Source organism: Hippocampus comes, unplaced genomic scaffold (genome assembly GCF_001891065.2).
Source record: "Hippocampus comes isolate QL1 unplaced genomic scaffold, H_comes_QL1_v1.1 scaffold51, whole genome shotgun sequence".
In the NCBI taxonomy this organism is placed as follows: Eukaryota; Metazoa; Chordata; class Actinopteri; order Syngnathiformes; family Syngnathidae; genus Hippocampus; species Hippocampus comes.
This window is the reverse complement of record NW_017805497.1, coordinates 2,634,263-2,657,171: the sequence shown is the minus strand read 5'-3', so window position 1 is coordinate 2,657,171 and position 22,909 is coordinate 2,634,263. Positions and strand designations below refer to the sequence as shown.

At 40.7% G+C, this 22,909-nt stretch overlaps 3 protein-coding genes and 1 long non-coding RNA gene across 13 annotated transcripts in view; 2 read left to right on the top strand and 2 right to left on the bottom strand.

The window, feature by feature from the left end:
- Nucleotides 1–544: 544 nt before the first annotated feature.
- LOC109519767 (uncharacterized) lies at nt 545–2,767 on the bottom strand. The gene is made up of 3 exons (XR_002169022.1): nt 2,626–2,767; nt 2,287–2,376; nt 545–1,105 (listed from the first exon to the last, which is right to left on the bottom strand). It is a non-coding gene; the product is annotated as an uncharacterized LOC109519767 (long non-coding RNA).
- A 1,600-nt stretch (nt 2,768–4,367) lies between these two features.
- LOC109519825 (C-type lectin domain family 4 member M-like) lies at nt 4,368–8,783 on the top strand. 2 transcript variants are annotated; one of them, XM_019876599.1, is made up of 6 exons: nt 4,369–4,626; nt 6,157–6,246; nt 6,692–6,790; nt 6,908–7,050; nt 7,147–7,241; nt 8,000–8,783. In XM_019876599.1, the coding sequence occupies exons 1-6, from the start codon at nt 4,533–4,535 to the stop codon at nt 8,139–8,141; spliced, it is 663 nt and encodes a 220-aa protein (XP_019732158.1). In that variant the 5' UTR covers nt 4,369–4,532; the 3' UTR covers nt 8,142–8,783. The 2 variants fall into 2 exon arrangements, with proteins under 2 accessions (XP_019732159.1, XP_019732158.1); XM_019876600.1 differs by lacking the exon at nt 6,157–6,246 and having other exon boundaries at nt 4,368–4,626.
- Nucleotides 8,784–9,005: 222 nt separating this feature from the next.
- LOC109519822 (centrosomal protein of 95 kDa) lies at nt 9,006–20,407 on the top strand. 8 transcript variants are annotated; one of them, XM_019876589.1, is made up of 21 exons: nt 9,006–9,283; nt 9,862–9,990; nt 10,911–11,018; nt 11,190–11,300; nt 11,722–11,845; nt 12,115–12,233; nt 13,060–13,313; nt 13,396–13,453; nt 13,547–13,608; nt 13,695–13,885; nt 13,979–14,123; nt 14,669–14,786; nt 14,869–15,071; nt 15,182–15,277; nt 15,369–15,507; nt 16,206–16,375; nt 16,494–16,568; nt 16,654–16,806; nt 16,907–17,053; nt 18,354–18,425; nt 18,503–20,407. In XM_019876589.1, exons 1-21 carry the CDS (start codon nt 9,082–9,084, stop codon nt 18,677–18,679), a joined length of 2,853 nt encoding a protein of 950 aa, XP_019732148.1. In that variant the 5' UTR covers nt 9,006–9,081; the 3' UTR covers nt 18,680–20,407. The 8 variants fall into 8 exon arrangements, with proteins under 8 accessions (XP_019732148.1, XP_019732153.1, XP_019732151.1 ...); XM_019876594.1 differs by having other exon boundaries at nt 9,007–9,283; nt 12,160–12,228; nt 13,073–13,313; nt 13,976–14,123; XM_019876592.1 differs by having other exon boundaries at nt 9,007–9,283; nt 12,160–12,233; nt 13,976–14,123.
- The window catches only part of LOC109519824 (E3 ubiquitin-protein ligase SMURF2-like), a 48,854-nt gene continuing 45,855 nt past the window's right edge, over nt 19,911–22,909 (bottom strand). For both annotated transcript variants that reach the window (XM_019876596.1, XM_019876598.1), the window contains exon 20: nt 19,911–22,417. In XM_019876596.1, coding sequence (XP_019732155.1) covers nt 22,318–22,417 — 100 coding nt within the window. In that variant the 3' untranslated portion in view covers nt 19,911–22,317. The remainder of the gene's footprint in view (nt 22,418–22,909) is intronic.

The window sequence follows — 22,909 nt, the reverse complement described above, 5'->3', positions numbered from 1 at the left end:
CAAAGCAAGCCAAAAGGATGGATCACAATGCAGTTACTGACAGCAAAACCGAGCCATCAAAGTGGATTTATTTTACAAAAAGAGTACACGAATGTAAAGTGCTACAAACTAAATACCGAAAAAAAAAACAACGACCAAAGGTCGCCGCAAAAAACAAACAAACAAAAAAACGCATACCTTAAGGAGCCACAGTGAGAGGAATGCACATGAGCAACAAACAAACAAAAACCCTGATCTAACATGCACAAGTAAGAAATGTGGAAAACAAAAACAAAAAAAAAAAAATCACATACTTATAAAAGACCAATAAACTGTCCGTCTTGCAGGGATAATACTGAGATCAGGTAACAAGCAAGACTAAACCGGGTCTATGGCAACAAGCAAGGTAGCAAGTAAGGCAATACTCGAGCGCCTTCCTTCCATTGAAACTGTTGTCACAATGAAACTTTACACCTGGCCCCAGAATCAAAAATGGTCCTGTCCTTTCCACTGTTGTTGATGTATAATTGAAGTCATCATGACGCAGTGAAGTTCTAAATTTTAACTTGACTTCATTAACTTGGTGTGCATAATGGGGTGGTTGTCAAGTAATTTTTTATTAGTATTTGGTCATCTGCATCTGTGCCTTGTAAAGGTTTCCATTTTATATCCAGTCATTATTGATGCCCAACATAAACAGTGAACATGAGAATATATGCATACATAGAGCTGATTTCTCTATTGTTCCCTTCCAATAGTAGTATTGGCACAAAACAAACATGTAAATGACATTTTGAAACAAAAAGAAAATGCAGTTCTTCAATATCCTGAGGATGGTGTCATCAGAAAGACAGAGATTCGAGTAGGTAGAGGGAAAAAAAACTCCAGCCGCATCACCTGAGAAGTGAGCTGTTCCAAAGACACTACACACACCTCCGTACAAAGTTCTTCAATTCTGAGACGGTGTTTCGAAGTGTGTCTCTTTCTCTCTGTAAAGCATTGAATCTTTCTTGTAATCTGTTGCAGCGATCTCCTGTTTTTTTGTCACAATCCTTGTGAGTCTCCATCACATGGCTCTGACTGGTTGCGCAAGTTTTATTGCAAGCCAAATGGAATCGTGAGGACCCTGAGGAAAAGGATTCAAATCAACTAGATCATCATCGAGAAATACAATCTAACATGAACAGTAGAATCCCCAATGCTGAACATTAGTCATTCCATGACACTGTTATAATTTCAAAACAATTTGGTGGAATTTGGTCATTTCTGCCTCGGTTCTGAATTTGAATTTCGGCTCCGACCTTGCTGGAGTTTGCGTGTTTGCCCTATGCTTGTGTGCTCTGGCTCCCTTAGACATTCCAAAAACATATATGTCAACTGGGATAGGCTCCAGGTCAACCACAGCCGTTCATTTTGGGGCTCCATGAATAATATAACACATCAGGGGCCACCACGGCAATTCCACAAATTTAAAATTTCATCACTTTTCTACCGCTGACTGTCATACCAGTATAATGACAGTTTAAAAACTGTTTAATGGAACTACTCACCCTTTGAAGATATCTGATAGTCATATATTGGGGAGGGAACAGCTAGGTGTTTGATTACAGACCAATACTGACACTGGCGTTTTTATAAGGATTACTGGAATTAAGTGAGCGTTTGTTGGCAGGCAGCAAAAGAGCACATCCTGAACTTACTGGTTGTTAAGTCAGAATTTACTGTTTAAGTGATTGCAGTGGTGAAAAGTAACCAAGTTCAAATACTTTGTCGGATCTATAAGTCAATAGGTCCATCTTGAGTATTTTTGACAATATTTTTTACTTATACTGGCTACATTTGAAAACGATATGAAAAAAATATCTTCTGTGCTTTCTACTTCTTAGTCAAAATAGGCTCGTTATATTTTTTACAACATCTCTGGATGGCAACGTTGCGAAAAGAACAAACCCTCCGACCCCCAACCCCTGACTTTAGCCACATAAAGTCACAAAAAAAATCGCCGGTAAAACAGAAGAGTAATGTTCAGGGCATGTAGCCCGCATGCCATAAAGTATGTTGCATTACCTTTTCATGATCACCGGGTCAGTTCAGAATGCAAGTTTTGTGATGATGGCTCCAAAGCCAAATCAAAAATTTGTTTGACTTTTGAAGGACATTTTCTTGCCAATTATTGTTTAATTCCAAATCCGACTATTCTTGGGACGTTCACCTTGGTTTTCACTGTAATGTTTAAGGTTTCATTCTCAGTCAATTTGAAGTTTAAAAATGTGCACTTAAATACCAAAGAATGAGCAGTCTACTTACAGGCAAGGCGTAGAGAAACATTGAGTGTGACTTGGAGGACACACCCAAGGCCGACGATTAGGAGAAGTAAATAACATTTTCTTTGTTGTCCTAAATGGATACATACAAGAACAAGCTGCTAGTTGCAAAGACTCAGGTCTTAATGAATTATGTATTTTGCAGGAATGCAAATACTTGATTCATAAAGTATGAATGAATATTTCCCATCAACATGAATTACATAATATGTACAGAAACAGTATTCAGCATCTTCCAGTAAGATTGGATAGTCGATGACTTTACCAAATTCACGCACAAGAAGTCATGGGACTTAAAGTCCAAAAATGATGACTGGATTACCTTTTAGATTTGCATCCTCACTGGATATCTGCCGTGGCATCTCTAATAACGGATTCCCCTTTTCGGTGACATACCATGTTTGTATTTGAGAGACCGTGTTCTTCTTTTAAACATCCTGGAGTGTGAGGTAACATTGTGATGGTGAATCATGAACGTGGTTAAGGCAGGGGTGTGGAAATAGTTGTGTCGAAACAAAATGTAAAGTGAAACGTATGACTGCTTAAATGATTCCCGCATCCATTAAATTTATTGGAATTACCGGTACACCCCTAGAAAAAAAGACATGAAATGCTGGAAACACCGATGGTTACCTTAGATAAAAGTACAATATTGGAACTCCAACTTACTAATTTGAATGTGAATCCACTTACTGTATGTGATGTAAATTCCGGTGCATATTTTTTTTCTTCTACTTCTCATATTTTTCTTCTCCTAAAACCTGCTTTCACAACAACACACAGAAAAATAGTCAAGAGTCTTAAAATTGATTTTTTTTTTTGTTTTTGTAACAAATGCATTTTTTGAGCGCATTCCATTGATATATGATTCAGCTTTGACATTACTGTAACAAACCTAAACTCATATACAGTTGATATAAAAAGTTGACACATGCCTCTTCAAATGCCAGTATAAATTATTTCAAAACTTTTTCCACCATTCAAACTTAATTTAAAAAAAATATATTTTTAAGAAAGAAGTAAAAATATTTTATTGAAATTATATGATTACAGGCATGGTCGGTGGTCAACTGGTTAGCACCTCTGCCTCACAGTGCAGAGGTGCAGGATTCAAATCCGACTCCGGCCTTCCTGTGTGGAGTAGAGTGAGTTTTCTCCAGCTACTCCGGTTTCCTCCCATATTCCACAAATATGCATGGCGGGTTAATGGAACACTCCAAATTGTCCCTAAGTGTGAGTGTGAGTGCGAATGATTGTTCGTCTATGTGTGCCCTGCGATTGGCTTACAACCAGTTCAGGGTGTCCCCCGCCTACTGCCTGAAGACAGTTGGGATAGGTTCCAGCACGCCTGCGACCCCTTCGTGAGAATAAGCGAATTGGAAACTGGATGGAAGCGTGCATGCTCTCCTAACTGGAGATGTGGCTTTGTTCAGAATTAAACTATCACATTCAAATGCTACCATTTAAAATGCCTGTTGTTAATCCCTGAAGCAAATCTCAGATGGTCTTTCTCCTGACCTGGGGTCTTTCGAAAATGTGGAAGGAATTATGAACAGAAATAGCAACCAGTGTTGGCGCAATGCCTTCATGTTTCTGTAAGGATGCAATGAATAATTAAAAAAGAAGAAAAAAACGCCAGGAAAAGGATACAAGAACATCTGAAATGTTAGGGGTTAGTCAGAGAGACTTTATATGAAGTCTCTCTGGTGGTAGGCATGTGTCTGAAAAGGGCTGCCTCTTTTTAGATGCACAAAAGCTCCCTATTTTGATTGAATATGAGAATCTTTCGATCTTTCGACAATGACGCCAAGAAAACATATTTTAAAAAAGTTTCTTCAATGTCGAAGAAAAGAGATTGAGGAAATCGTCAAGTTTCAATTTCATCAAATGAGTTAAAAAAGGAACTAATGGAGGCTTAAGCTCATCTCTCTCTCTCTCTCTCTCTCTCTCTCTCTCTCTCTCTCTCTCTGTCTCTGTCTCTCTCTCTCTCTCTCTCCTCTCTCTCTCTCTCTCTCGCTCTCTCTCTCTCTCTCTCTCTCTCTCTCTCTCTCTCATGCTCATACACATTAATAATTTCATAGTCACATGCTGGGGAGAAGCAAAAGGGGAACAATAACCTTGCTAGCTGACGGATATGAATTAAAAGGCCAAGAAAAGAAGAAGTGGTTGTCGCATTAATGTGACAATATAAAACATCCATCATCATTGTTACTCTCCAGGGGATGCAACATGGTGAGATTTGATCGTAGAGAAGTTTCAGTGCAGATGGACTATTTGAACGTGCCTCAAGCTTCAAGCAAAGGAGGAACAGAGGCAGTGACAGGTGAATACAAGGAAATTTGAGCAACATTAATCTTGTTATATTAGATAGTGTTTGGGAATTTCTGCTTTAGTTAATTTTTATTCAAAGATATTTTTTAAGCCAGAAAAGAAGCAGAATGAACGGAGAAAAATTTTAAGTTTTTGTAGTTTCCTGAACACACATTCACCTTGAAAACGTTTGTTGTGGAATGATTATGAAGTGTAGTTTTATTTTGTTTTCGTACTCTGAGTAGTGTACCAGGAAAAATTATTGGTTTTGTTCTCAAGAATATATATTTTTTTACTATTGAAGAAAAAAATTCCAGATTTGACACTTGTTTTCTTTTTCTTTTCTTTTTTTTTATTTTTTTTGCAAAAAACTAGAATAAAACGTTAGCAAACATTTGCTTTTACTTTGCTTTGAAAAATGTAACGGGCCTATTTTGACGAATGCTTTTTGCATTTTCTACATTATCAAGTTGAAACAATGTCCTGTGTTTGAATATAGACATTCTGATTAACTGGCAAATAATCATTAACTTTTTATGGCTGCAACATGTTCCAAAAATGCTGGGACAGGTGCCAAAAAGACTGAGAAAGTTGATGAATGCTCATCAAAAACCTGTTTGGAACATCCCACATGTGAACAGGCTAACTGGGAACATATGGGTACCATGATTTGATTTAAAAGGAGCTTCCCTGAAATTGCTTAGTCATTCACAAACAAAGGTGGGGTGAGGTTCACCTTTTTGTCAACAACTGAGTGAGAAAATAATCAAATAGCTTAAGGACAATATTCCTCAACATAAAATTGCAAGGAATTTAGGGATGTCATCATCTACGGTCCCTAATATCATCAAAAGTTTCAGAGATGCCTGTGACCTTCGATCCCTCGGACGGCACAGCGTAAAAAAATAATGTGTGAAGGCTATCAATATATGGACTCAGGGACAGTTTGCAAAATACGCTGTAAAAGACAACATGTGTCAAATATTAGCTGGAACCAGAAAAGCCTCCAAGAAGGAGAAAAGTGAAAGTAAAACAGAAGAGGAAGAGAGCAACTCAGATTTCCATAAAAGGAAATGCAAGAGGCTGGAAAACTGCTTTGCACAACAGAGCCGCCCACCTTGTTTGTCCATGCTTCCGGTTCTTGAAGAGCCTGTATTACTTATGAGATGGTGATGAAGACATTATTTCACAACACTGGACTTTTATTTGAAGAACATCATTTCCACTTTTTGGATAGATTTATAAAAACAGTGCAGGGAGCCTTTAACAGTGGTAATTTGATCATTACCGGTATGTTGTGGTTGTCGTGCTGTAGAACTGGACAGCATTTGTTTTGATCACTGGACTATTTGACTATTTGAACATATTGTTCAAGGAATACCTCTCTCACAGTATCACTGCATACTATCTACAGTATATTACAGCATTTTTTACAGTTAAAATTTTATTGTTGTTTTTTTATCCCACACATTCAAAGGTAAATTCACTACGATAACTTCCGTTCATTCTCTCATTGTGTTCATGATGGTGATACCCTCTCAAGCAAGAAATGTGTACAAACTAGTCGCCGTGAGCCTCGGACTCTTGTGTGTCCTGCAAGCTGCTCTCAACATTTCACTTCGTCTTACCACTCGTGAGTTTGAATTCTTCTCTTCTTTTTTCTTGCAGGTTACCCATATTGTCTTGATCGTTTTCAGTCATTTTAAAATCATGACATCAATGTAGAATACGTGTGCCCCCCCCCCCACCACCACCACCACAGAGAGGCACTTTAAATGTGTGTACTGACACCGGTTTAACAGTGGTTTCAATGTTATTGCTTAATTCTGAATACCCCCCTACCAGTTAAAGATGTTGTGAACACTTGTGCAAACACGTTGGTTCAGGTATTTAGTTTTACTACCCCTGTAAAAATAAAAATAAAATTCTATTAAGTTCAACAGTATATGGGTAACAGTAATAGTGGAAAAATGTTGAAATTATTTATCTTGGTCTCATTTTTTTTAATATCACAAAAACCTGACATTTGAACAGGGGTGTGTAGACTTTTTATATCCATTGTCTCGCTGTCTTATCAGTGCATTCTGACAGTAAAAAAGAAGAAATTGCAACAGATGCTACTTGCACAAACTCCACTCAAGAGACTGAAGAATTGAAAAGAAAAATCTCTACTATTGGTAAGTATGACTCTGAACCGAAAAGATCATTGATATTATTCATGATTCATTTAGACCTGACTTGTTTGACACGAATTGTACTCAATTACTCTGCTTATGTTTTAAAATGTTGAGCAGATAGCTATGGTCGGAAAGGATGGGTATATTTCCTCTCCAGTTTGTATTACATCTCTTCCACAACCAGAACTTGGTTCGGCAGTCGAGCTGACTGCCTGAGGAGAGGTGCGGACCTGGTGGTGATTAACAGCAGAGAAGAGCAGGTTGCACCGTTTTTGTGTGCTTCTCATTATTCTGACAACTTTGGGGAGTTCAATCTGTAAAACTGAACATTTTGTGTTGTGTTGTCTCTTAACAAGAACTTTGTAGTGAAATTCAACAAGCTGCTGTGGATTGGGCTGAAAGAGCAAGAGGGCACATGGAAATGGGTTGACGGGTCTCAGCTGAAAACAAGGTTCATACTTTTTCATGCACACATGCACCGCCTTCATCTCCTGAAAATGTTTGAGCTTCATGACTGAATCTGACTCACCTTTGTGGGTGTCACGGTTTTAAAACTACAGTGGAACCTCCAAAGTTGATGTTCTCAACCCACAATTTCAAGAAATCTCATGTATAACTTGAAAATTGCATTAATAAAATTGACATTTGATGCTATAGCAGAAGATATCGCACAAGGCCTCACTTCAGCTATTGTCCAAGCGCTCAGCTAAACTCACCATAGTGCCGTTCTGTGGGTATCAAGGGATTAGCCCTTAAGTGTGTGTTTTGCTTTTCTATGGCTTTCATATAAAAGTAGGATTCTTGTGATCATTTTGTCAGCAGTTGCGTAACTGTGGTCAACTTTACTCTACATATTTTATACCTGTATTTGCATTTACAGGATATGTGGCATTTTGGTCATTAAAGTTAAGAAAACGTTTCAACTGTGTTTTATAGTTAACATTCACCAGTTATTATGTTGACACTTTTATCGGAGTTAAGAATATTGAAAAAAAAAAGTTATAGTTAGACCTGGATGGTTTATAGTGTCTAATTCTGTGATTTCTGGTTTTTTTTTTGTTTTTTTTTTCAAAATCCCGGAACGAACCCCGTTCCAATGTGTCTCTTATCTGTTGCTTCTGAATGTCAGGGAATAGTTCCTATTTGTCAAAGGAATAGGAGTACTGATGTTGAATGAAAATGACATTTGTGTGTGTTCTTGTGTTTCAGCTACTGGGCTTCAAATGAACCTAATAATTATGAAGGTGCAAAGGAAGATTGTGTACAAATACGGTTTCATGAAATCAATAACAGCTGGAATGATGTCATATGTGAAGAAGAACATTTTTGGATCTGTGAAAAAACTGTGTGATGCAACTTTTAGGAGATGATACAACTTTATGAACTCTGAACCAAGTTCATTTTACATACTGTATTTGTAATCGTTTGCTGAGGAGCAAGAGCTCATTTACAAGTAGATGTCAAAAATCGTCTGTTCTTCTGCTTGTGCTTCCTTTTATAAACAGTGCATGTCTGTGGAGAAACCACTGGGCTGAAAAAAAAAGAATATATCGTCTTTGTGCCATATGACATCCGTGCGTTCATTTTCTGTGGTGCTTATCCTCATTAAGGCACAGGTGAGCTGAAGCCTATCTCAGATAATTTTGGGCGAAAGGCAGGGCTGGACTGGTCGCCAGTCAATCGCAGAGCAGACAATCAACCATTCAAACATCCAACCGCACGAGATGTCTCGAATGAACCTAACATGGATGTTTTGGGAATGTATGAGGAAGTTGGACTACCGGAGAAAACCCACACAAGAGCAGAAAGAACAGGCCAACTCCACAGAAGAATCCCAGAGCCAAGATTCAAACCCTGAACCTCAGAACTGTGAGGCAGATTTGCAAAACAATAGTAAAATGAGAAAAACTAAAAATGTGCTTCACTCGAGTGGCGTCGCTACAACTATTCTTATTTTCTGTTTTTATAACAACATGAGTAAAATTCAAGACAATTTCGGTGTTTCAGTGCAAGTTTTTATTAGACTGCAGTTTTTGTTATTGTAAAGTGTCCTTGGGTGTCTTGAAAGGCGCTTATAAATAAAATGTATTGTTATTATTATTATTATTATAATAGTACTGTACTGTACTATGGAGGACCAAAGTGTTGTACAAACGAATATGACCTGCACTAACAAAAGAAATCCTGCAGGTGTCAGTAGTCACAGATCAACGTTATTTCCGGAAACTAACAACAAGATCATCCAATCAAACAACAGTTGAATTTTAAGTCAGGAAAGACAGTTCCTTCTTATGCTGAACACCACACTAATAACACACCAACGGATCTATATTGATCCGCTGTGGAGTTTCCGTTCGACCAACACAAACCTCTCCGCAGAAATTTATTTGCTTTTGAACCACATCTGCCTCTCTTCAACAGCTGTTTCATGGGCTCCCCGGAGGAAGAGAGAGGTAGGAGCGGAAGGCAACGTTCACTTTTTACGGACGATATGTAAGCTAACGCTAACTTTCCATTGCTAACTTTGGTGGCTAGCTCTATTTCTGTTGTTCTTTAGGCACGTTTCTCACTGTGTGAAGAATATAATCGTGTATTGCAGATTCTGAACAATCGGTTACGATTAGACTACATTACGACAGTCCTTGATGTCGGTGCGAAACAAAGTGACTTTTGCAGCGCTTCCTAGTCGAGATGTTGGGTTGAGTCAAAGTTGCGGCATAAAAACGGGCATTTGCCTTTGGAATCGACACATATCAATCTGAACTGCTGCTTTCTGTACGGTACGAGAACTTGTACGTGTTATGTAACGCTGTGTTTGTATGAATCAGCAGGAAGAAAGCTACCCGCTTCCTAACTTCACTTTGCCGCCCCAAAAGCTCAATCTACCACCAATTCTTAATCACACACTCGTTGTTACACGACAAAGTCATTGACTACGTCCCAGGAATCTAATAGAAATAACCAAGTTACCCAGAAGCTGTTTAGATGGCGCGATTTCATTTTTTTGTGTACTGTCATCTCCCATTGGAAGCAGTGTGCAGTAATGCCCCTTTCATGATTTGTCCCTCCAGACTGGGTAGATGTGGCAAATGAGCTGCTCGTCAAGTGTCGCATTGAACAGAAGCTGACTAAACTCACAGACTGTGACGCCCATGTGTTTATTAGTCTCTATGAGAACATCCTGAGAGAGAAGGTTCCAGGTAAGATGACGGCAAACGGGGTGCGTGCAGCATCTGTTTGGAATGACTGTACAGTTTAGTTCGAAAGTAGAATTCGAAACAAATATATCGGGTCAGGGTTAATAACAAGTATTTCTCTCTGATTATTAAGTGCTTTACCCTTTTGTGTGGGCCAGTGTATGCGTTGTTTTTTAAGAGAGGAAGAATAACCGAATAGGGACTGGTAAGTGAACCCAAGCATGGTACAAATAGTAACAATAATCAAACACTACACACTTATAAATTCTACCGATCAAGAACAATCTGCTACAGCACTAATTACAGTACACAATTAACATAGTACTTCCTCTCTTCTACTCTTAATTCTGAAAGATAAAACACCACCTCCGGTAATATGTCACTTGTCCGCGACGTTGCAACTGACACCTGTTACTTTCAATTATTAGCATCACATAAAGCACTCAAATAATGGGTACTGCTAACAAGGCGCTTATATTTGTGTGTCACTACTTTGTCGTTGCCGAACACAGATGAATAAACCTTTTAATTCCCAATCAATTTTCAACCATGTGACGTAACCGCCCATGCACAAAGCACATGAACCGGGCCACTTGAATGACAAATATATAAATAAATCCAGCAGGGGGTTTTCCCCACAATACTACATAATGTAGATCAAAATACTGATTTGATATTTTACTTTGTTGTCATTCTTTTTTTTTGTTGCCCCCACATACAACAGCCTTGCATTTCATGTTTATGATGTATTTCGCTGTCCGTGAGAAATGTTTTTCTGTGAAGATTTCTGAGCATGTCCATGTACTGTGATTGTGTGTTGTTGTAGCTTTTTGTCATTGCTGACACTATTGAGTTGCCCTGGGGTTCATATGCATCTTTTTTTTTTACATTTTCACATGCATGAGTGTCTTTGTACATTTTAGATTATATTGCATCACCACGGAGCCAGGAGGATGATGTCCATAATGTTCAGTGTGTGATTGACTCGCTGTCGCTGGATTATCTTCAGATCAGTCTCTCGCATATCACAGGTATAAAAAAAACATTTTTGTGCGTCTATGTAAACGTCAGTGCGATTGAATCTTCAGAGACATTTTTTTTTTTTTTTATGCAGAATTCCACTACCCTCTTGTTATTTTTTTCTTTTTTGTAGTGTTCAGACTAACAATGGAATGAGTTTAATAATGAGTGTATGCTTACAGGAGAAAATGTCATCCGGGGAGACAAAGAATCAATCAAGAATCTTTTGGATATCTTTGATGGTCTCTTAGAATATCTCAGCGAGGAGATAAGTGAGGAGTCACAGAATGATGGTGGGTACATCGAACAATCATCTCTGTTTACTTTCCTTGTTCTCAGTATATTGACAAGCATGCTCTTGTTACATAAATGTGACATCTTTCATATTAAAAGCAGCTCTGAAAAACAAAGGCTCGTCTCATTTGGGAGAACTGAGCACTGCTTTGTTAGTGTAGCTTGAACTGCCCCTCAGACCATATTATGTAACTTCATCTGCACCTCATGAAAGTCACGTCCCAGATAGAAAATCAACAGAAAATTTAGGTGAAATTGTCTGTTCACTGCGATGCAGGTTTTGACTGCCTAACATGTTTCTTGAACAGAATTGTGGTACCACAAGTATGGTAATTTGTTCCTTCATTATCACTTATAATACAACTATCATTTTTTTTTGTTGTTTTTGTTTTGTTTGTAATAATTCGTATTCAAAATCAGGGTCATCAAATAGTGGTCTCCAAGCGGAAGGTCTTGGTGAAAGCGAGGCACCAACAACCAGCAATGCCATCAAGCAGATGGACACAAAAATGGACGAAGGGCATTTGTCGTCTGATTGTGGAGCGTAAGTACATTCCTGTCGCTCTTTTTATACTGCCTGTTAAAACCAGGATATTTCTGGGTAGCCGGGTACAAACTGCACAGACATGAACTTGAGGGAACCAAGTTGAACCAAGAGGCTGTTCATAAGCCCTTCGTTCGAAACCACAACCATAGTACATGTACTCTTTTCTGCCTGTCAGTAATAGACATTTCAATGAGTCAAGTAAAATGCACAGTAGTTTGTGCACTTCAGGGAGGAACCTCTGGCTAATCGGGTATATTAAAATGCAGGTCCACTATGCACTCGAGTATGAATTCCCAACATTCCATCAACAGTGAGCAGCCTGGATCACCCAGTGAGGTCATCGGGCTCGGGGTTTCAGCACGCACGTTCACAGATCAAAAAGAAGGTGAGATGTGAAAAGATGTGTTTAAAAATACAAGGTGGCCTCGGTTTCGGATGGAGTTCTGTTCTTACGCTGGCCTTATGAACCAATTGTGTATAAAATCTGAGTTGAATAAAATGCTGCAGTCCATTACTAACCTTTACTAAGACTGTAGTGAAGTCTTAATTCTAGTAATGTCACTTTTCGTTTTGCCCGGTTCCATACCGAGAATGCCTTGCTTGGCCCCTTTTCGGTTCCAAGCACAACTCTTTCCCAAACTATTTGCGAGGTGCTTCTAAAACACAGGCCCAATGGGGCCATGTCGTCACTGTCATCCAATTTGCCGTTGTAGCAAGGAACTCTACTGCACACGCCCATTTCCTCGTTTTACATGAGCGAGACAGAGTCATCTGCCGACAGTTATACAATACGGCACAGTGTTCCCTCGCGACATTCACCGTTCGATTATTGCAGATTCACTCTATTACTCGCTCTATGAATGTGTTACGGTTCTACCGCTGTATTTTACCATGTTTTCTCACTATTTTTCGTCCTTCTAAGTCAGACCAATTAAAAAAATCTCTTCATGCCTTTTGATATTGATTAATGTACGTACCGCTTGCCCATTGATCTTACAAAAAATGCACATGATATAACCAGTATGCCGTTATCATACGATATACATGTATATCATTGTATTGCACAACTTTAGGTGGAATAGAGACAGTTTCTAGACGTGCTGTACACTCACTGTCGTATCCCCCCGCCCCATCATCCAATTTGTATGGTGCACAGTGGTTGTAGTGTGCTCAAGGTCAGGAAAAAGAAATGCCATGCAACTACTCTTTAGCCTTTGACTCAACAGAATCAACAGTCCAGCCGTTAACTTCGGATGCAATCGTCACCACGGATGAAGTTGCCACCTCTGGTCCCGCAGAGGATCTGGTTGCACGACTTTCTGAACTGCCGCACACCGCCATTGCACTACAGCCACCCACCCAGAGCGATTCCCCCCACCACACCGACACAGACACGAACTCCATCGACCGAGACCCAAATGGTGCTTGCTGTGTCGAAGAGCAACACGACCCTGCCATCATCCAGGTATGAACACGCCCTTCTGCTTTTTAAATGTTGTATTCTAGCGTTTTTGTGTCTTTTGTCCAAATATCCTCTCATCCTCCAGAGAAAGACCTCCAGCACTGAAGCAGAGAGGCCTGTCTGCAACGGCCTGCACTCACCGGGTGGGTCAGGGAAACGAAAACACAGTTGATCCCCACTTTCTGGATTGTACATCTTGAGATTTATATTCTGCTACCTCTGTGTCCGTTTCGTAGCCGTGAGTGAAATAGATTCAGCCAGCCAGCAAAGGGCCGAAGTTTCGGGAGAGACACTGCAGGTAGGAAAGCAGCAAGCCGCCACTTTTAAATGAAGGGGCATATTCATATTCCTTTTGTACGTTTCATCAAAGTATGATATTTTCAGCCCACCAAGGGAGGCCCCAGGAAGGTTTTATTCCACACGCAACCAGATGTCCTCCTCCTAACGCTCCAGGATGAGGCGTCAGCCGCCACCCCGATTCTGCCAGAAACGGAGGAAGTGAAGCAAGAAGAGGAAGACCTGTGTCCTACGACGAGACCACAGGGGGGAAGCCTCCACGATGAGAAGGATCTCGGGTATCTTCGTGAAACTATTTCATTCTACCATGGTTGCGTTTGCTTTGAGCTTGTCTTGCTCAAACCCCCCCCGACTGATTCTTGTTTCAGCAGCTGGTCGGAAGACGACGAGGAAGTGGAAGAGGCGGAGGACCTCAAGGAGACTCATTCTCACTGCAGGAAGAGAAACAGGCGAGCAGAAAAAGAACTGCATCACATTTTTGAGAAACTCACCCATCGAATTGATGAACTGGATCAGGTGAGAACAGGTGCAAGTGTTTCCATTGTTATTTTAGTCATTTTAATGTGTGGGTGTGAATACACACAAACGAATCATCGTGTGCGGGGGTGAGTGGTTAACCCCAACCCACCCATCCACATTCTCAACTGCTTATAATGACTACGGTCGCTAATTACTACTGCTAACACCACAAAAAAAAAACGAATCGGGGGAAAAAGTAGAAGGTCTTTGACTGGCCATGTCAATCAGCCGGACCTTGACACAATATAGGACGCAGTTCATCTCCAGAGGATGAGACTGAAGGGAGAAACCCTCAGAAACTGAAAGGGGTGGCAGAAGTGGCCTGGAAAGCATTTTGAATGAAGAAGGGAACAGTCTGGCATTATCAATGGGTAGTTTTGATCTGAAACCCAGTTTTCTGTCGAAAAACAAGAAATTGACCTTGCTGTTCAAATACTTGGACCCTTAATAAAGCTGCCTTGCCTTGCCTTACTATATACTGAGTTCAACATTTCACCGCCCCAGCCCAATTATCCTGTTTTTTTCTTGATTTTTGTCTTCAGATGCTGAAACGACTTTTGGGCAACAGTGAAGAGCCTGGAGCGTTTGGAGATAAGGAAGAGGAGTGTGACCTCACTACCGACATTGAGGCGCGTAATCGGACCTCCAGACTATACACTGGTGTGTGAATTTGCCGAAATTATGCATTAAAGCAGTTTAGCATGACTCAGAGCGCCTTCACAAGAATAATTCATCATTTCAGGAACACCCGAACCCAAATCAGCCCGTAAGAACTTCTCATCTTTTTCCTTGCCTGCGCGAGGTCATCACTACGTGCTGGAGCACTCAAAGGATGACGACGAAGACGAGGCCGTGAGCCTCTGTGGAGATGGCCAACACGCAAACATCCCGACCCGTCCTCTGATGTGGCAAAGTGAGCCGCCGCGCCGTACAAAACACAAAAAGGTTGTTTTGAATTTTACATCTGTCTCGTGAATAGAACTTGACTTCCAACTTTCAGATGCTATTTATGTGTTTTGGTGGGCTTCACATCATTTTTTTTTTTTTCTAACCAGACTGTGGTGAATCAAGCTTACGAGGCGGAATTGATGAAATTAGAAGGGAAAAAACGAGTTGATCTTGACAAGGAACGGCACGAAGCTCAGGAGGCTGTAAGTGGTCACGATGCATATCATCAAGCATCGGGGTGTTGCGGCTTTTGCTGCCACTGTCGCCCAACACGACTTTATTATGTCTCTGCAGGAGCGAGAGTACAGAGAGGCCATACTCAATGACTTTCCCAAGGCGCCCACAACGATTCCATGGACAAACAAGTCCCAGCCGAAGGTCCACACACAAAGCACCTCAGGACGACTACGAACACCCAAGAAAACTCCACCACGTAAGATGCATTTCTTTCATGATTATATGAATGAGTGTCATTTTTTGATTGTCCCGTGGTGACACAATTTAAGTCAGACATTCGACACAGTCCGTGGTCGTCAAGAATATTAATAAATTGACTCAATGGCCAGGGGGAAAATACCAGACCTCAACTGAGCAACCTACTAACAGAGCACTTTGAAACCACTTATCCTGAAAGACCGGAATTAGGTGCCTAGTTGACTGCATGAGTAGTACCCTTCACGGGCATTTCGCTGGAACAGCATTAAAGCGGGGCGTATCCACCTTTGGACAGCAAATTAATAAGTCTCTGAAGAGACAATTAATACAAAGTAATGCTATACACACACACACACACACACACAGATAAACAAGAAATGTTACGGCATCTTGTACATCAACCAGGAGTAGTGGCTAAGCAATTCAGAAAATGGATGCATGTAGTATATATAGAACACATAACACACACTTAATATTTATAACACAAGCACACACCAAAAAAAAAATCTCACACCAAAAAAAATGTCAATATGAAAAAAAAATATACTGTATACATATATATTTTTTCAATTTCAATGCAAACCACTGGATGTTTATACAAGGTCTGAATTGTTTGATGTTATCATCTGCCCTTGTAATTCTGCGCAAGCAAGACAGCGAGGCATGATGTTCTGGGGGTCCATTTTGTCTGTCCAGTTAAAATGAAGGAGAATGAGCTCCTGCCCGTGCTCCTGGAGGAGCTGCCGTTCCTGCATATCTCTTCGCAAGACCTGGGCCGCATGTGGCAGCAGCAGAAGCAGCAGGTGGAGCGAATCCGCGCCCAAGCTGTCGCTCAGAAGCAGCGGCGCAGCCGATTCTCCCAAGAGGTGAGTGCTTGATTTTGTTTGTTTACCGAAGGCTATGAGCAAGTGAACCATGGACCCCCCCCCCACCCCTATAATAATAATAATAATAATAATAATAATACATCCTCCCGTGTGACAGTTTGAAGAAGCTCAGAGGAAGCACGACCTGCTGGCGGGAATGGTCCGCAAACAGCAGGAGCACAGCAGACGTCTGGTGGGTTCACATGCATTTGTTCCAGTGTCTTTCTAACAGCAAAGAAAGAACAGGCTGTGACGTCCTAATGGGCTTGATCCTCCAGAGAGACTTTAAAGAGCACAGCCAGCAGCAGAAGTCCACCCAGAGCCGACTGAAAGAACAGCGGCAGCAGATTGCTCGGGCCAGGAAGTACCACCACGACTACCACGTCCAGCACCGGGCTCGCCTCATGAAGGCTCGCATCAATGAGGAAAAGGTGGCCACCTGAACACCCTCCTTGTAACTTCTAAAGGCTCTTAACACACTCACTGTTCACATGCTGCATGAGCATCCGGCGTGTCCTTGTGTGTGCTTAGATGTTTCGGCAACTCTTTGAAGAGGGTTTGGAGGTGCAGAAAGCCTGTCTGAGGGAGCAGAGAGCCTTCGCCACGGAGCAAAGGCTTGAGCACCAGAAACGACAACGGGACCATATCGAATCTATGGAGAACTACTACAAAGATCAAGTAGGACACATTCAGAAATAGTGTTGGGCGCTCTGGGGAAAAAAAAAAAATCAATACATTTTCAGTTAATCTGTTTTTAAAAAACACAATAATGACGGGAAAATGAAGCTTCATATTTGCTTCGTGAACCAATTACATTTTTTTACTCATCTAGATGGCACTGTTGGCTTAAATAAAGGTGTTTAAAAAATTGCAAGTTAGTGTACTTCAGTCCAATATTGAACAGAGAAGCTTCATTTTTCCATCACTATGACTGCTGCTCTTGCTCACTGTATTTTGAAGTGACATTAAACCGTGCACCCAGTGCTCCTACAGCTGATATACAAAATTATCAAATATGCAGAGAAGTAGCCCACACATTTTTGCACATTTGTCAATGTCTCTCTAAATAAGAGTCATGGAAAAATGTCTCTGACAGAAATCGATTAAAAAATATTCATTAAATATTTTTAAAAAGGGCTCTGCTGTAATATAATTTGGAGATCTCAAAAGGGACAATCAAAACTCAGGACTGTATTGTAAAAACAGATTACATTTCTTCATATTATATGCATTCAGTACTATATGCATCCATTTTCTGAATGTTTATCTTCAGGATTAATATACTTGATAACCTTTTAGGCCACTTCTCCCGGTTGATAGACGAGAGGGCGTAATCCGTTTAACTGTGTGTGTGTCGACATTATTTTACAATTTCTCTCCTGATACTTATTAAATTGCCTGCAATTTTTGCTGATCAACGTTGGATACGTTTTGCATTAACGCAGTTCCAGCAAGACGTCTCTGAATTGTACTTTGTCTTTGTCACCCAAGTGCTTTAAATTCCAGTCTTTCACGATGACTTATGTTATCTTACCAATTAGCATGGCTTCTCCGTCCCTCCCTTCGATAATTATTCTTCGTAATCCCTTGATGAGAACGACATTTGTAAGACGTTTTGTTTAATTGCCGCCATGGGGGCGAGTCGATGCAGGCTGTGATTCCCGAGTTAGGAGGGAAACCGCAATGTGTTTCCAAGCATTAGTCGAAGCTGCTAAACTTGCTTCTCGCTAGCTCAATATTACGGCGCCTTGTGTCAACCTGCCGCCGAAAAATACTTACCGTAGGTTCACCGGGAAAATTCTGTCGGATACAAAATGGTTCTCTGCAAAAATATCTGTATAAAGGCAGATTTTATGATGGAGCTTTTGTTGGTGTAGCTTTAAAAAAAAAAAAAAAGGTCAGTCAGTGTGGGTTCTAAGACTGTCACACAATTATATTGATATTTTGTTTTTAATGTTTGAATCTATTCTGTTTGCAGTTTTCACTGCTGGCTGAGAAACTTGCACAAGAGCGCCAGGAGATCCAGATTCGTAAAAAAGCTCAAGAGAAGGTTAAAAATGTTCTCGTCAAATCATCTTTTAACACCACCATCAGCATGCAGCATAATGAATCAGTCCGCTTATACAGGTGCTGCTCAAGATGAAGCGCGAGCTACGTTCCAAGATGGAGCGTGAGATCGGCGAGCTGCAGAAGATCATCATCCAGAACGACCAGGACGACCACTTCCAAGAACTGGAGGTCCAGAGGTTACGCAATCGAGTCCGCATGGCTTCTTTCCACTGCCGCAACAGCTGTCTGCACTGACCTTTGTCATGGCTGGAGGAACGAACCCAGAGGCTCGTCCTGACTGCCGCTCATATTTGCACATGAGCAGCACGCTTCCGCAAAACTTGATGGGGTACGAAAGGAGGAACCTACATTTGATGAACTGAAAGCAGTCCGACAAATTGTAACGAACTGTTCCTTCACTGTGACCTTCTTCTATTGTAGCTGGTCACCTGTACAAATGTTCCTTCTTTTGCCAAATGACCACAACACTGAGTTTTAACTTCTTTTTACTATGCTATTAAGTCTTCCTTTAATGATCGGTGGTTTATTTATTTTTTTAAATTAAATTTGGTCTTTTTTTTTTTTGTAAATACTAAGCAGATGTTGGTGTGTGTGCTCTAATCCATGGGAGAATAACAATCAAGTTTTAGGAGCCAAAGCTAATGGATTTATGTCTAACTATAACATACTTAAGTGTGATGAAAGGTGTGGATGGAGGAGGAAAATTAACTTCTAAGAAGCTTGTGATAATATCCGAACCACCTGAAATGACATGAACAAGACTAATGCTCTTAAATTGTGGCTAAGCTCGTCTCCGCTTGAACCAATAAACCTCACGTTGCTATGTTCAAACCCTATCGAACAACACAAATGCAGATCTATGAGTGTGAGTTTATGTGTACAACAACACAACTGACAAAAACCTACACATACTTAATTCTAAACAATGTGGTACAATGCTAAACATACTTAAAACCTAAAAGGAACTGCTATAACAAGCCCTAAAACAATCGGCAATTGCGGAATGATGACCCCCCTCAGGGATTTATTAAAATTGAAGTGGGCCCCGATACGAGATAATTCAGTTTTTTTTTTTTTTTTTTTTTTTGGCGAAGGGAATGAATTTTGGGGGGAATGAGCATGTATGTATTTCTGGGTAATCTATCAAGTAAAACCTATTTTCTTTTAGTGTGAATTTAAAATCTACAGTTCAATCTGCAGTCGACGCACTGCCATTTGTCAAACAGAAGTTTGCACACCTGTGTTCAAATGCCAGGTTTCCATTTTTTGATATCACAAAGACCCGTGTATTTGAACTGAACTGTAAAATTCCGATTGAGCCCTTATATCCTTCAGGGGTTTGTGTTTCAGCAGCATGACATTCATCCGCCTTCAATTTGTCAAATGAAACCAATTCGTCCTCAAATAATTAGTAGTGGGGATCAATTTCAAAATGCTGACAAATAGAAATGAGTTATACACGTGCTTGTATAAAACATAATGCTGTCAACATCCAGACAGCAGTGTTTTATTGCTCCGCTTTCTGCAAGTTTACAAGAATTAGTTCCCACCCCTCACCTCTCCGCCATCCTTTTGAATATCTTTGCTTCTTTATTGTCAATTACAAGCTCACAGAGCAGCTGAGGTGAAAAACAGAATAGTTACTGTAACAATAAATACAAAAACCGTGGTAAAATCGGATGCAGAATTAATTGAAAAGGATGGTTGGTTTTACAGGGGACAATTTGCCCCCCCCCCCCAAGTGTTCATTTGCACTAGTAAGCCAGCCAGCAAACATGGCAAAGCGAACGGATGAGCTGTGGACAAACGTGCGGCATAGCGGGAACATGTGCATGTGCATATACGTGGTCTACATCAAAAATCAGTCCATTCGTATCTGGTACATAAAGGAAAGTGTCCAAGTATACATGACGTGTGCAAATAACACTTGCAATGCATTTATAGTTGTGTTAGAGATAACATGAAATAAATCATCTGTAAATGTTCATAGAACAATTTGTGAGCGCTTCATGGTTGTAGCCGGTAAAGAAAACAGAAAGGGGGGTGGGAAGATGAGTCACAAGTCTCAAAAAATACACATGGCTATGCAAAACAGACTTGTTGAGAAAAGATATCAAAACGTTTGTCCTCTGTGTTGCTTGGAATTTAGTGGAAACATCCCCTGTAGCAAATGCTTCTATGTGTGGATGATTATTCAAAAGTCCGGTGTCTCTTGTTTTGCATCGAGTCCTCCTCATGTAATCATGAAAATAAAATAAAATAAAATAATAAAGCACAAGTTCTCCTGAGAATGCAAAGAGGTCTGTGACAGACACGCTGCATTTGCACGGAACACACACACACACGCACACAAAAATCATTTTTGTACAGATATACTCGCTGTGTAGATACGTGTTCATCTAGTCCGTATACTTGTAAAATATAGTAGAGCAAAGTAGACTTGAGAGATTTCAAAATAGGGGTTCCCATATTGAGGCAAATAAAACGCTCGAAAGCTATTCTATTGATCGTCAATCAGGTATATCATTTCTTGCAAAGGGCTTTTGGATTGGCTGTGGACACGGTGACGTATCGGTCCAAGTTTGGGTCGTGAGTGAGGAACCTGTGGTTTCATTTGACTCGTTTGAGAAACCCCCTTTTCATATTGGGAAGTGGGGGGGGGGGGAGTACTCCTGACATCATTGCTCACTTGCTAAAGTGCTTGACAGTGACAAGTGAAAATAAACATGTGTCTGCAGCAGCGCACACTTTGCGACACGTGACGGGACAGCGAGCGTGCGGGGTGGCCGGGGTGAAGATCGCATCCATACAAAATGTGGATAGGATGAATGGGAAAACAAAAACAAAAGACAAAATAGGCTCGGCGGTTCATCTTGAGCGGCTTGAAACTTGGAACAGTGGAACCTCCAAAGTGGAACAATGTGGAACTGAAACCGACTGTGGGTGACTACGGGATGTGTTTTACTGTTTTGTGATGTGAAGAAAACGATTGATAACCACAAAAAATGAAATGGAAGTATGGTTGACTAACTTGATATATGTGTGTCAGTTCGAAGTGTTGCAATGTTATAAAAACACATTCCGTAAAGTAAATAAAAACCAGAGTCTGGAACAAATGAATATACTTGACATGGATTTTTTTTTTCCAACTACAACAACAAATTGTAGATGTTCAACTTTGGAGGTTCCACTGGAAGGTATTGCAGGGGGAAAAAAAGTTAAAGACCAACTTATCTTTGCATTCAAACATGGATTTGGATACACGCACACAGAAGACTTCTTCACCAGAGTCCGTTTCCTCAGCACATGACATGCTTGACTTAAAAAAAAAAAAACAGCACGATCCAAAAACAATATATTACCTTTATAGGGCTGCTATTAAAAGTGGACTCCCCCTCCCCAATGAGGGGCTTGAGAATAGATACATACGCGCATACACACAAGTTTGGACTGAGGTAGGATGAAAGTGCAGCTCTCCACTTAGACGTGTGAATTTGATGAACATGGAGAGCTTGGGCAAGAAGTGGCTACCTGAAGAAGACGCGGCGACAAGTGGCAGGAGCGTGACGCGGGCCGAGCAAAACCGATTCCTGTCCTGCTCTTAAACGCCCGGAAGGAGTTTTCGATTGAGCGGGGGGCGGGGGGAAGCGCGGGGTGGTCTCCAAGTCCGCCGGTTGGCTCGCAGCTATGCTACAACACAAGGAAATATTGAAGAAAGGCGCGCTCCCCGTTCGGATTCAGATACGGGAAGAAGGTGGGCAGCAGCGTGAAAGAAAAGAGGAAGACTGCGGGATGCTCAGTTAGGCTGCATGGATGAATCCATCGTACAGTTTCACGTCAACACACGCGTACACACACTCAAGGGGCGCGCCTCATTCCACTGCGAATCCACATGTCTCCTCGATGGCGGTCAGCAGCTTGTCGTAGAGCTTGTCGTAGCTCTCGTAGGGCGGAATGTCGATACGATTGAAGCTGAAAAAAAAAAAGAGCATGTATGTGAGTTAAAAAAAAATAAAAATAAAACAGAAGATACAGTACAAAGAAAAGCACAACATGAGGGGAGGGGCCACACACACACACACACACACACACACACACACACACACACACACACACACACACACACACACACACACGCACGCACGTAGTATATACATGCAAATAGCGGTATAAATAAAGATGTATTGTATTGTGTTGTATTGTATTGTAAATTTCCCCAGTGTGGGACAAATAAAGGATATCTTATTGTATATATAAAGTGTATTCAAAACAATTTTGTATGCAAATGATACTATTTATCGTTGCTTCGAGGAGTTGGACGGGGCACAAAATAGTTTTATACTTTCTGGGAGGAGGGGAAGAAAATTAAAGGAGAAACACCCGTTCAAAGGCAGACATAAATGCTATTACAATTATATGGATTAGACTTCAATGATGACGAACATGTCATGTGTTTGTGTGTGT

Coding starts and splice junctions, on each gene's coding strand:
- LOC109519825 (XM_019876599.1), top strand. CDS start 4,533: ATGGTGAGATTTGATCGTAGAGAAGTTTCAGTGCAGATGGACTATTTG. Junction 6,247..6,691: donor TTCACTTCGTCTTACCACTC/GTGAGTTTGAAT, acceptor CTGTCTTATCAG/TGCATTCTGACAGTAAAAAA. Junction 7,051..7,146: donor TTAACAGCAGAGAAGAGCAG/GTTGCACCGTTT, acceptor TCTCTTAACAAG/AACTTTGTAGTGAAATTCAA.
- LOC109519822 (XM_019876588.1), top strand. CDS start 9,082: ATGCTGAACACCACACTAATAACACACCAACGGATCTATATTGATCCG. Junction 13,314..13,395: donor ACGACCCTGCCATCATCCAG/GTATGAACACGC, acceptor CTCATCCTCCAG/AGAAAGACCTCCAGCACTGA. Junction 18,426..18,502: donor GTAAAAAAGCTCAAGAGAAG/GTTAAAAATGTT, acceptor CCGCTTATACAG/GTGCTGCTCAAGATGAAGCG.